Source organism: Drosophila albomicans, chromosome 4 (genome assembly GCF_009650485.2).
Source record: "Drosophila albomicans strain 15112-1751.03 chromosome 4, ASM965048v2, whole genome shotgun sequence".
NCBI lineage: Eukaryota > Metazoa > Arthropoda > Insecta > Diptera > Drosophilidae > Drosophila > Drosophila albomicans.
In genome coordinates, this window is record NC_047630.2 from 160,905 (window position 1) to 175,615 (window position 14,711).

General features: G+C 35.6%; 1 protein-coding gene across 4 annotated transcripts; it reads left to right on the top strand.

Annotated features, from left to right (window-relative positions):
* Positions 1-920: 920 nt before the first annotated feature.
* LOC117573252 (GIGYF family protein Gyf) lies at positions 921-13,108 on the top strand. Of its 4 annotated transcripts, none has more exons than XM_034256332.2 (9): positions 921-999; positions 1,717-2,157; positions 2,222-2,407; positions 2,464-2,722; positions 4,572-7,289; positions 9,879-10,844; positions 10,905-10,979; positions 12,619-12,770; positions 12,845-13,108. In XM_034256332.2, the coding sequence occupies exons 2-9, from the start codon at positions 1,756-1,758 to the stop codon at positions 12,968-12,970; spliced, it is 4,884 nt and encodes a 1,627-aa protein (XP_034112223.1). In that variant the 5' UTR covers positions 921-999; positions 1,717-1,755; the 3' UTR covers positions 12,971-13,108. The 4 variants fall into 4 exon arrangements, with proteins under 4 accessions (XP_034112223.1, XP_034112221.1, XP_051862266.1 ...); XM_034256330.2 differs by lacking the exon at positions 921-999 and adding an exon at positions 1,013-1,084; XM_052006306.1 differs by lacking the exon at positions 921-999 and adding an exon at positions 1,094-1,110.
* The last annotated feature ends 1,603 nt before the right edge of the window (positions 13,109-14,711 follow it).

The window sequence follows — 14,711 nt, forward strand, 5'->3', positions numbered from 1 at the left end:
ATGTGATAATTTGTAATAAATATTTTTGCAATAAAAGTAAATGATTATAAGTTAAAAACTGCTTTTCATATTATATTATTATAATTATATTGTATCAAAAGCCAAAATATAGTAATTTAACATGTAAACAAGGCAAAAATTGAACACATGCATCACAGAACATGAGCAAATTTCTGCGCAATCTACTTTAATCGTTCTTGGCGACAAGCGAAAAGACACAATAATAAGACACAATGTAATTATATATTCGCGCCGCTGCCGCTGCGATTTACTCGCTCTGGTTTGAGAGATGCTTAAGGCGTCAAAAGTGAAATAAACAGCTGATTTCTATCGATATTGCACTTTTTCGCTAAATATTCCAAAATATTAGCAAAATACGGTCACCTTTTCAGAATCACTGCCGCAAATTTTTATATATCGATTACAAAAACCTAACCCAAATTATTGAATGAATTAACTTTGTATTGTCTTTGGTATTTTAATTTTGGCCGCACTGACGCAAAACAGATGTCTAGAGTTTAAGCAAACTATGACATATATATATAAATGTAAGCAGGAGGATTTATAAAAATTACTAGTGTATTTTTCATAGCTTTGTACGCATTACAGTTATCATATTTTCCAATGATCTCATTTCGATTTGACCTCGATAAAATATCGCGGAACTGAAAAAATGTACGAAAAATGGTGTCAGATATTTTTTCACATTTCTCGTGCTTGTAAATAAACCGATTTTTTTGGTTTGGGATTTAACATGAGGTAAATGTAACATATAAAATATATGATGATACGAGCATGTATTTTCTCCCAATCCAATCATTAAATTATTATTATTTTTTAATGAATATACCAAAATACATGTATGCATGCAAGTTTATTGAGGTAATCATGAAATATATCGATAATTTCTAACATTTTGGTGCATCACAAGAGTAACGCATAAGTAACATTCATCGCAAAGTTAAACTCGAGTTACTGGAATACATACGTCCCTTATATGTAAGTGCCAACGCTGCTAATGGCTATTTACCTTAAAAAGAAAAAAAAAAACAATAATAAGTATTTTTCTGTTGCTAAGTTTATGGTAATTGGTGTTGCTAACTCCGTGTGGTAATTGAAGTTATGCGAATTGCGACTTTATTGTACAATCAAAAATTGAATTACTAGTCTACGCTTAGACGAGTGCAGCAGCGTGTAGTGTTAACCATATATTTTCGAATGAGCTGCCAACCTATTTTGTAAATTAGAAAACCTTCAAAATGACATAAAAAGCAGTAAAGTGCTATATTTGTCCAGTATTCGATACAAAAATTCGTATGTACTTCGTACAGATGCATTTTTCGATAAACTGATTTTTTTTTTAATTAGTGTCGGTTCATCTATGTATAAATTTACAACACATATGTATTTATCAAATGTAATTAATAGTATTTGGGTAACCTGCCCAATCTTGTGTGTACTTCATTTCGTGGTGCCTTTTTATAGGTTATGTATAATTGCTTTTTGCTCACTTTTGGTTTTCCAATTTTTGCAAAACGCTCATATTCAATGTACATACATATAAATTCTCGTCACCCTTTAAATTAATATAAGTAGTGATTTTTTAAATGAACTATTTTGACTTAGTAAACTCAATTTTAAAATCGCAATGGAGACTGCTATTTGCTGACACTTGATTAATAACCAAAACTGTTTATTGTTCTTGGTTGCTTTCAGCGTGAAAACATTAAGGAAACATTTTAAGAGTTGATCAAGATGACAGATTCAATGAAATTTGGACCGGAATGGTTACGCAATATGTCAGCGGAACCATCAGTTGTCGTTGGTAGCAGCAACAGTATGTCTGCTGTGGTAGGTAACAACTCTGGAGGCAACAATGTTGTCGGTGGTATGAACAGCACATCAGGACTATCATTACATAGTACTGGCAGTGGCGGAGGAAATCAAAGTCATACGACTGCTGCGTCTCGTAATTTGTTTCCTGAATATCGATATGGTCGTGAAGAAATGCTATCACTTTTCGATCGAAATTGTTTGTTACCGCAAATATTGCCATCTTTTAAGAAGCTATTCGTTGAGAAAGTGCAATACCCGTTGGCACTCACTCCCAGCTCCGAAGAGGAAATGATGAATAGTCAAAACTCGCCCGGTAGCAGCGTAAGTGTACTTACTCTTAAATATACATATCTTAAATTATGCATCTATTGGAACTATGCTACAGACTCGACCTGCCTGGCTTCAGCGTTCAGCCAGTGGTTTCGGCATATCATCGCGTGGATCTTCTATAAGAGTGGGAGCCACAATCGGCGATCGAGGTCGAATGCGTGGTAAATCTAGCTATCATTCGATATATCAGAGACCAAGCGCACTATACGATGATAGCAGCTTGTCGACTACAGCAATAAAGGTATGAACAATTTTGAAATTCCGAGATTCGCATTTTAATCATTGGTTAATCTCTAGGCGGATCGCAATTGGAGTGAACGAAACGGTATTGGAGATTCATCCGCTGTTGGTAATCCATCTAGTGGCATGACCGGCATAGAGTGGAACGGAACACCCTCTTCAAGTCCACGAAAAGAATTTTCAAGCCATAATCGTAATATGGAAAATTGGCGACGAAATCGGAATGAAGATGGCTCAGGAGATGCACCAACTTCTGGCAACTTAGTTGGCATGGAAGTTGTAGGATGGCGTAGTGGTGCCAACCAACAACGTTGGGGTAAGTTTAAGCAAATAATAATAATTTTAAATTACACTTTTATAATGAAAGTCATTGCTCTCGCTGTCATTGTGAATGTAAAAACCACCTACTATATTTTTGACAAAGAGCAACAAAATGTAAAACGTTTCCAATAAGTTCAAAAAACGAAAGGACAAAACAAGATTCTTAGACTATGCACAATAGTTTCAGATCGTCAATTATCTTGAAAAATGACTAAGTTTCTCTATACTAAAGCACCTGCAATCGAAAGATGGCTTTTAAAAAAAGATTTTAGGGGTCTTTGCGCCAAAGTATCCAAAATCTAAGGATGTGAAGCTGCCATCGCAAATATTATTTAATCAAATATATTTTAAGTTAAAGTTGGTTAGCTTTGAATCAAGTTTTTGTTCGTATTTCACTAAGCATACTTTGTTTCCACAATTCTTCAGCGTTTGGAAACATTCGTGCCAATTCGGGGGTTTAAAATGTCAACTCTTGAGCTTTACCTCGTCCTCTGTAAATCAGATCTTGACCAGCTTTGAGGATTAAAAGATCCCAAAAAATTATGGAATCAGCTCAGTGCCTGTCGTCTTTGTGTACGAGTATCAAGTCTGAAATTCCTTGCTTTTAGTCATTGTAAATATCGTCCGAAGTCGTTACCAAACTCTTGTTTTTTTTTTTGCATTGCTCGAAATATTCATCTTTAAAACGTCCTCTGGCTCAGCTCATTCCAAATGAATTTTTGCAACTGTCGGCTTCAAATTCAAATATGAAAGTTATGGAACTTTCCGGGTTATACGGAAAGGTGTATATTTTTCAGTCTACCAGGGACCGTTTGAGATATTGGAACGCCAGCAATGGCCTAGCATGACATAGCGGGGTGTCCGTTGTTCAAATTTCTTGATCTCTTTCGTCCTTGATTTTGCTTATTTCTGAACGAGATATATAAGATTTACAATTTTACAATTTCCCTTTATAAAAATTCACATCAATCATCTTTGATACATCTGAAGAAATTTTTTATAAGGGTATTATAACTTTGAGCTTACAGAAAATGATGATTCTTGCGATCAGCAACGCATTTTATAAGTTATTCAAAAAATAATTTTATACGCAAAAACCGACTGCTACTTAATTGCTTTGCTTGACAATCAGGTATATTTTGTATTCCATTTCGATAAACCAAGTATGTATTAATTTCAACAGATCAAAATTGCTTATCCATTAAAAATGTATGCGTTAAATAAACGTGGCTCCCTACTTTCACTTTTGATTCAGATGTTTTACAAATCTATAACATTATTATTTTGACCGGTGGTTAGAGTATCAGAGAACTTGACATCACTGATATAGTTTCTACAAAGTTATAAACTTTTTACAACATTTTTCATATTATTTTCATTAAGACACTTATTTTTTTTAATTGCCTTGGTAATGGGAAAGAGTGCTAGAAGAAGACATAATGAATCACTCATTTTTATATTTAATCAAATAAAAAAAGCATTATGACTCAACAATGAAGCTAATGAATGGGCATTTCTAAAATCAAGCACAGTACTGTCGTACACATAGAAAAAATGTATTAATGGGAGCACTGATTGATTTTGGGTAATTTTACATTTTAAAGATAATTGCAAGACTCAAGTGATTCGCACGGGACAGGAAACGGAAGTTCCTGAAAAGTCAACCAATTAAACGCAAATCCACAAGCAATATTAATATATTATATATATTAATACAACAAATTTTCAACTTGACGCCTTTTACAAATAGTGAAATTTCTGCGACACCTGAATACCTAAAATTACAGAACAAAGTTGTTTGCAAGTTTTTTCAGTTTATTTACTATTATTATTTAATTTTGCAGGACGTTCGACCAGTTGGCGTGAAGAAGACGCAATACAAAGTGGCAATATGGATGGGTCTAGTTTTGTCGGGAGCACAGCCTCTAATATTCAACGATCTATTTCAACAATCGGAACTATTGGCACTGACCGTGCAAGCAACAATACGAAGATACCAGGATTTACATCTAATGTTTCTGGTGCAATGGTAGTAGCTGTAAATCGTCAAGTCGGCTCATCTAAGGCTTGTCAGTCCCAGTGGTCAGGGAACAATCTAAAAAGTAATGTTGATGGCGATGACAACTTGCCGGAATGGGCAATGGAGAACCCATCTGAAATAGGGGGAACTTTCGATGCTAGTGGTGCTTTTCACGGCGAGAGTACAGAATTTTATGAACAAATAAAAAAAAATACAGTTCCAAGTAAACAAACCGATTCTGATACCATATCAACGTTGCCAAGGGAATCTGAGAATTTGCGAGGTGCGAATGATGAAGCAATCAATTCTAAAAACAACTGCCAAATTCTAACGTCAAAAAACCAAGCTACAGACAGCGAGTCAAATCCAATTGTACAAGCTGAAAGCATAAGGATAGTATCTCTTACTGGTGATATTACAATCCAACAAAAAACCAACAACTTTAACAAAGAAGAAGCAAAACGGGAAATACCTCGGGAATCAACATCAACGCATAAAACTGTATCTTCCAATCTTGCCGATATTTCCGAACGCTTTCAGGAAGTGGCCAACGAGGTGGAGAAACTTATCAATGATGATGGTGGTGAGGCTGCTTCAATCGTATTAAAGCCATCGACTACGCCGAGCAGTGGCATCAGTACTAATACCAGATACGAAATTCCAAACCAGATAAATGTTGCAGTTGATGAAGGACATCAACAATTGCAGCATCAATTGCACCCGGAAGCTGCAACGAAAGCAATGCTTAATGAATGCTTGTCATCACATAAACCTTTGCCTTTCGTAGAACAGTTGGCGATGCAGCATCATCTTCAACAGCATCAACTTTCGTCAGTACTACCACCACATCTAATTAATGTAAATCCAAATGATTTATGGTTTTACCGAGATCCCCAATCAAATGTTCAGGGTCCTTTTAGTGCGATAGAGATGACGGAATGGTATCGCGCCGGTTATTTCAACGAAAATCTTTTCGTACGTCGTTTTGCAGACAGCCGTTTCAGGGCTTTGGGTGACCTCATCAAGCTATGTCAAGGCAATATGCCTTTTACGCATAGCCATCTGCTGCCAACTCCAATTGACTTGGATAATCTACAAATTGCATTGACGTCACGAAAGCCGGCAACGGCTTTAAATCTGCCATCATTTTCATTGGGCGAACAGCAACATCACCGTGGTGATGAACTCGAATTAAAGGCTAGTGTAACAGCAGCTGCTAACTCGTTAAGTGCTGCTATAAAGGGTCTTAACATCAATGTAAGTCCCAATGCACATAGTGTGGATACATCGCACATGCTGACTATGCGATTTCAAATGCTACAGGATCAGTATTTGCAACATCAGGAATATCAAATCCTCTCGGAGCTATCGAAAAATGAATGTTTCCAAAACCTTGATGCTGGGCAACGCGAAGCTATTGTACGGAGCAAGGTACAGATGTTGGTGCTACCTGAGTACTTAAGTAGTTTCAGTGGCTTAAGTAATTCGCTGGCTGCTCTTAATCCTATAGCTGGCAATCAATTGTATGATGCAATTGCCCAACAAGCCAAAAAGGATCAACAGCAGCACCAACAAATAATTTTCTCAAATAATGTTGATCAACGTCCGTTTCTGGATGCCAATGATTTTATATTGAATGCTCAATTAATGCATCAGCAACAAACTCAAGAACAACAAAAAGTCACACCCGATCAACAGGAGTCCACAAATAAAGTAAATGAATTACCCAGTGCCGATATCGATTTGTTGAACGAATATAATTTGCGAATGCTATTACGTGGTCCAGCAAGCACTACAAATAGTCAGCAGACACTTTCTTCAGTTGCGAAACCAAATACAGGTGTTGATTTCATGTCCAATGAATCACAATTGCTGGCATCACAAAACATCATCATGCCTATGTGGCCACAGCAGAATCAACCATGGCCTGCTATGCATAAAAATACAAAAGTCACTTTGTGGGATGTTGCCACTTTAGAGGAGGAGCAAAATCAACAATTGCTTCAACAGCAACAACTAAATGCTGCTTCCGATTGCAGTGTAAACACTACTGTTAATTTAGAATTTGAAGCACCGCCGCATCATGTCAATCATCAGTTAAAATTGGATCCAGAGCTTGAGGTTACTGTCAATCAAAATGAAAAACGAACACAACAGAAGACAGTGTCTCTCATATCAGAGGAAAACATTCCAAATCGAAAGGATCAAGAACCTACAAGACAACTTCAGCTAAATGAATCAAATTTCAAACAATCCTCCAGTAAACAGGAACAGCCAGTTAGTAAATCACAACTAGAGGGAAAACTTTCAGATGTTAAGATAAACGAAGATGATCGCCGTAGGGAACATACCGAAGAAAAGAAACGTCTTAAGGAAGAGCGGAAGCGCCAACAACAAGAAGATGACAAACGACGTGCCATCCTAGCGGAAGAAGAGAAAATTCGACAACAACAGGAAGAAAAGGAACGTCAGCAACAAATACAAGCTCAACGTCGCAAGGCTTTACTTGGAAATTCTCAAGCTACTGCAGCTATTGTGTCAGGTAAGAACGAAATTGTTTCCTATTAAATGAAATAAAAATTAAATCTTCGATCGTTCTTTGGAAATTTATCTTGAAAATATCAAATTTTTAGTAAATAGACGTTTCGAATACATACCTTGTGAATAGAATAAATGCTTATTTGTAAAACAAAGGAAAAATATAGAAAACGAATAAGTAGAAACAGACGAACAAATCTGGATACCGATATGAGATTTTTTCATAACACCGATATTAATATCGGATAATAAGTTACATCTGAACATTAGATCAGATAGCCTTTGGATGAACAAAGGCTCTAAGATGTAGTCAACAATACCAGCACTACAGTTGTATGCAAATATTTGGAATCACAAATTAACTGGACTTATCCAAAGGCTTCTCTGGTAGTCGTCAAAGCCGTCGCTACATCTAGTGATCAGTCTTCGGTGTTAAAAATATGAGCCATCTTTACAATTTTGGAGGGTTGAATCGGAACAGGGAAATATATATACTGGGCAGCCTTTTGACACTTCGGCTATAGTCAATCGAAGCTTTGATAATGAAACATTTTTAAAACCGCTACCCAGAGGGTAGAAGGGTATTATAACTTTGTGCGAATTTGGTATATATAATTATAATAATAATAGTTGTGATTCCTGAAAATTTTGTTGCGATAAGATAAAAATTGTGGAAGTTATTAAAGAAATACTTTTGCATGGGCAAAAACGCCTACTTACTAGGGGTCTTAGTTGCTTTGGTTGACAATCCGATAATTTGTACCGTCTATGGTATATTTTGAATATCGATACCATTTGGTATATATATATATATATATTTTGGGTAGCGGGTATTTCACAGTCGAGCAGACTTGACTGTAACTTTCTTACTTGTTCTTGTATTTTTACCATTAGTTAAATGCCAACTGTAATCATATAATTCTGTGTTTAAAAAATTGCAGTCGAATTTGCAGTATATTCAATATATTGGTCTTTGACTTCTCAACTGCGAGTGATATTATAAAAAAAAGCCATTGCTTTTGCTTCTTAAAAAATCAGAAGTCCAAAATCAAAAATCATCAACTGTCGGAGTTTTTATACCCGCTACCCATAGGGTAGAAGGGTATTATAACTTTGTGCCGACAGGAAATGTATGTAACAGGAAGAAGGAGGCATCTCCGACCCTATAAAGTATATATATTCTTGATCAGCGTCAACAGCCGAGACGATCTAGCCATGTCCGTCTGTCCGTCTGTGTGTCTGTCCGTCCGTCCGTATGAACACCTAGATCTCAGAGACTATAAGAGATAGAGCTATAATTTTTTTTCGACAGCATTTGTTATGTTTGCACGCAGATCAAGTTTGTTTCAAATTTTTGCCACGCCCACTTCCGCCCCCGCAAATCAAAAAAATCAAATAACAAGCGTAATTTTAAAGCTAAAGTTACGAATTTTGGTATATACAATAATTACTATAGTAGTTATAATTCCTGAAAATTTCGATCAGATAAACATTGTGGAAGTTATTAAAGAAATACTTTTGTATGGGCAAAAACGCCTACTTACTAGGGGTCTGAGTTGCTTTGGCCGACAATCTAGCACATTGTGCCGTCTAAGGTATATTTTGAATGGTGTACTATATCGATATACCAAACATACCATTTGGTATATTCTTAGTATTTTTTTAGTATACTGGCAGTATATTCGGTATATTTTGAGAATAATACTGCAAAATATATTGCTTTTAATCAAATTGGGTAGCGGGTATCTCACAGTCGAGTACACTCGACTGTAGCTTTCTTACTTGTTTTTTTTTTTTTTCTGCTTTGCTGTTGCTTTTGATGACATACATATGTAAGTTGCAGCTGCAGCACTTGGCGACATCCTAATATTTGTTTGGTCATATACACTAATTAGCGCAACCTACTTAAAAATTGCGAAATTTAAGACGTATTTTATTTGACATGCTTGATTAATAACAGAAACATAACCTGAAAATATTGTTTATCGTTATAGTGTTTCCATAATACTATCTCTATATAATTTTATTCATACATATATGTTCCAAAGGAATTAAGAAGTCTTTGAACTCCTCTTAGACAAGTGTTAAGTGCTGATAGAGGAAAAACGAGTTCAGTTTCTTTTTACAATTCATGAAATTCTAAAATAATTTTCCATATTTTTGTGTTTATATATCCTGTGCTCATATGGTAGAAGATGGTAACATGAAATGTATGTTACAGGCAGAATGAGGCAACTCCGACCCCATAAAGTATATACATATGTATACTTGGATCTTGGATCTCAGAGACTATAAGATATAAAACAAACAATTTTTCAGCAGCACTTGCACGCCAATCACATTTGTTATGAATTTTTGACACGTCCACTTCCGCTTGCGCAAATCGAATAGCAAGCATATATATTTTTTATTTTTTAGGTATATTAATTTGATATATATTAAGAACTGTTTTGATTTTATTCAAAATGGCTAGCAGTATCTCACAGTTGGGCCCATGCAAATTACATATTTCAGTTTTTTTTACTTGAAATCACTTCTCTACTGATAAAATATCGAAAAATTCACAATAATGTATCTATTACTTAACTTTCAGCCACATATACAACTGGCTCAGGTCAGAAATCGAGCAGTGGCGCTAGAATAGATCACTCAGCATCACGTCCACAAACTAGTTCAATGGCTCCTTGGTCTTTGCAATCATCCAGTATAAACACGGTTGCCCCAGGATTGGCCGAGATTCAAAAGGCAGAAAGGCGTGAGCGTCGTGCTGATCTTCAGCGTCAACAAGAACAGCTAGATAAGCAAATTCGAGCTAACGCTGCTGCAGCAGCTGAAGCGAATGATGCACTTCTTAAGTGGCAAGCCTCACCGGCACCTGCACAAGTCATGAACTTAGTTGATATTCAAGCTGAGGAAGCCAAGCGTCTCGCCAATGAATTAGTTGAGCAGCAACGACGCCATCGAGAGCACGAACAACATCACCATGGGGCTGGCCTATCAACAAACAACATAGGTGTGCCTGGAGCTTTGTCTAATATCTGGGGCAGTGCTAATAAAGCATGGAGCGGTGGGTCGGTAATAACTAACACAAGCTCATCGGCAACTAGCAACGTTGCCTTGTGGGACGATATAACAGTTTCTTCAATTGCATCGAAAAGTGTGAGTACATCTGGCACTTCTGCGCTCGGCACTGCTCATCAAACAACTCACAAGCCGCAGCATATCCAATCGCAGTCAAAGAATTCGGCTGTCTTACCAAGCACGCCTCGTAATTTACGCAAAAGTCAAACGTTGCCAGTCATGCAGCCTCATAATGTAATATCAAAGAATGTTAAGGCTCAAGTACATCAGATGGAAAAAACTAAGATCATTCAAAATAAACCAACAAATAAAGCATCGTCATCTGGAAATGAGGATAAAAAGTTGAATTCCAAAAGTCAACAGAATAGTAGCAGTGATAGCGGTTTATCTCTAAACAAATCAATAATCAGTGATTACGAAAACGAGTTCACTATTTGGTGCATGAAGAGTTTGGACAATATGTCCGCCAAAGTGGATGGTAAGTTGTCTTGTGATTCGTGATATGCGATTTATAAAATAAACATAATTGAACTTTCAGTACCTACATTTGTAACATTTTTGCAAGACCTTGAAGCACCATATGAAGTCAAGGATTATGTTCGTATTTATCTAGGTATGTACACCACATTTTATTTTGTCACTTGGCGCTTATTATCAGAGAACTTAACAGTTCTACTTCGCATTCAGCACCAAACTGGAAATTTATTTAGCTTGATTACTGGGGATTATTAAAATTACAAATTTAAAAGAAATATATATATATTTATTTTACTGGTCTTGCAACTACTTTAAAAAATGACAATGGAGAGAGACAGAAAAATATGTTTGAGGGGAAAAACCCCTGTGGCAAAAACAAAATTGGTTAATTTTTGATTAATTCATTTATATTCAGGATTTTAATATTTTGAAATCGCAAATAAGTGGGAAAAATTATTGAATGGTATTACAAAATGAGGAATAAATGCAAGGACATATTAAGGTTATATACAGGGATGCCACAGTAAATCGCTAGCAGAATTGATTTCTCCACAAATTCTGTTCGAACATTTTAGCGATGCCGCCCTAATTATATCTTTATATAAATTGAATAATATAATGATTATCACAACCCTTTTCCAGCAATTCCAGCAAAAATCAAACGTTTTGGTTAATTTCGAATGTTTGCAAATGGAAATACAGTAGATTCCGGTTATAGCGACTTTCAAGGGACCGACGATTTTACGTCGTTATACCCGGAAGACGCACTACCCGAAAGGAGCAAAACAAATTTTTGTTTTTTTTTTTATGGTTGCCATGTTCGGGTTTTAAGATAAAACAAAATAATTTTTAAACACGACAAAAAAATTTATAAATTTCATTTAATATCATCGTTTTTCCATAATAAATCGTATACCTGCATGATCCTTAGCATAAGCTAAGGCGTCAGCTAAAACTAACAGAGAGTAGTGAGAATATAAGAACCTTCCTGACGCTCCTACGAACACAAGCAAGAGTGCCGATCACTGTTAAATACATACATTTCTAACAGCGTCATTTGATGCTTAAATTTTTTGGCATTATTTCGCTGATTTTTTTTTTCGTCGCAATATCCGGTTTAATTCTGAAAAATGTCGTCGGTATAAGCGGTTAGTCGTTAAAAGCGGAGACGTACTACGCGGAGGCACTTTTATATAAGTTTGTATGGGGACCAACCAAGCCATCGACTTTTCGTCGCAATAACCGGACGGACGCTATAAGCCGAGTCGTTATAACCGGATTCTACTGTATGTCCAAATTCTTTTTGACAGAAGTCTTGGTTAGTCAGCACTTGCGACAGCGAACAGTATGGCAACTTTTCGCAAAATCTTGCTTAAAGTATGATTGTGATAAACCTAGATACAAAAGTTAACTCACGGAATTTCAATTATTTGTGTTAAATCAACATCAATGCTATACCACTACCCATGTGTCTACAGGAAATTTATGTAACAGAAAGAGGCATCTCTGAACCCATAAAGTCAATATATTTATATTCTATATATGTATAATAATACGATACTAAAATAGATAACAATTTTTTTTTTGGTTGCACGAAGAAAACATTATTTAGGTATATTTTGGGAAGAATACACACATGTTTTTCATAGCAATAGCGCGCATTATGGCATGTAAGAAGAGACTTGCTAAAAAATATTCTTAGTTTTATATTTACAACTAAAATTATATAATCAAAAAATTATATATTATATAAATTATATTCTTATTTGATTCAGGTGAAGGCAAGGATTCCAGTGATTTTGTGAAACAGTTTTTGGAGCGACGTAGCAAGTATAAGAGCTTGCAGCGTGCACAAAATGCACATAATGATGATATGTGTAAACCGGCACCGGCTATAACTCCAAGCAATGACAATAGCGATAACAAGGTAAAACTTTTTTGAATGAATAAATTAAACTCGTTTTAATTTTAATTATATTATTGCTTTATTTCAACAAATAGAACAAACAGAAGAAGATAAAGAAAAGTAAGATGACAAAAATGGATGCACGTATTCTCGGATTCTCTGTAACTGCCGCTGAAGGTCGTATTAATGTGGGAAGTCGCGATTATGTTGATGGACCATAACCCAGAAATACCCTGAAACACAACATTTGGATATTTTAAAAGCAGTTAATTATAATGAATATAAATTGAAATGCAGAATACTATTGAATGTGGCAATAAATCTGTTATAAATAAACGCATACACTATATACATACATATGTAATTTGTCTTAATCTTATGGACTAGTAAGTGAAGCATATTTGAATTAAATGAACTGTCTTGATAAATATGTGGTAGCCTCAATGATAGTATTTTATTTTATATGTTTTCTTGTCAGTCATCAGCATAATGATCAAAAAACTTATTAAAAACTATTAGTAATGTAAGATCTTTCCTATAATATTCCTACAATATTCGCTTTAGGTTCGTTCAAAACATTTGCTAAAATGAATGTATTCGAATTGAATTGAAAGGAATACACGGCTGAAACCATTCGAAATTTAGCGGATTGAGAGGGTATTAATGAAAAAATCTAAAACATTCGAGTTGTATGCGAATTCTGTGTATTCATTTTCTGAAGTTCGGTAGCAGTGCATGATTTTCTCAATATCAAAGGAAGATAACTTTTAAAATATTTTTAAATCAAATTTCGTTGACGCTTCTTTTCAATTTTTATTTTTGCACCCTAATACTAATGTGGGCAAAAAGGTGAATTTGTTTGTAAAATGAAAAATCTTTATTTATTCTTCTAAATCAATATAATTCTCTTCAAAGTAATCCCCTCCCGATAAAATACACTTATGCACACTTTTTTTCCTATCCTCGAAATATGCCGAATAGTCCCTTTTCGGTATAGCCATCAGTGCCTTCTTCGATTTAGCTTTTATCTCCTCAATCGACTCGAAACGCATTCCCCGAAGTGGTCTCTTCAGCCAAATCAGGCGAATACGGTGGTTGTGGAACGATATGCCTCGAATTTTTGGCGAAACGGCGAAAAACATGTACAGAAATTGGTCGTTTTTGGTACCAAACGAGATTTGACTTTTCGTAGGCCCAAATGGTCTTTCAAAATGGTTTTCACAGATCTTTCTGATATTCCGATTATATCAGTAAGGTCTCTAATAGTCAACCGACGATTTTTGCCTTTACTTCATTGACGTGCTGGTCATGTGTTGACGTCGATTGTCGTCCGGAGCGCTCCAAGTCATCAACACGTCCTTGACCCTCTTTGAAGTCTTTGTACCACTTATAAACATTTTTTTTGTGACATGGTAGAATCACCAAAGGTCTTCCGCAACATCCTCAACGTTTCCGCAGCCAAAATTTCAGTCAGCAAACAAAATCGAAAAATGCACTCTTGGTCGTTTGGAAAACACAAGCGTAAATATATTTCTGATAATGACATTCATATGAAATTTGGCCCAGATGTCATCAACAGTCTTGCCAACTTAAGAAAAAAATTAGGCCGAATTGTTAAGCCCGCGATGTTTAAATTAAAAATTCACCTTACTTTTTGCCCACAGTAGTATGAATAACAACGAGAAAGCTACAGTCGAGTGTCGACTGTGAGATACCCCCTACCCATTTTGAATAAAAACAAAATATTTCGGTATTCTCAAAATATACCAAAAATACTAAAGATATACCAACTTGTATATTTGGTGTATCGATATTTTAGTACATGGGTTGCTCTTCACCTAAGTACCTTGTGATAGACGACATTTATTATTTATTTATTAGACGCAAAAGCAAACAACGCAGATGGTCTTCCGACCCGTCAACATGCCACGTATAATTGACCATGGGAAAAAGATGAATGTT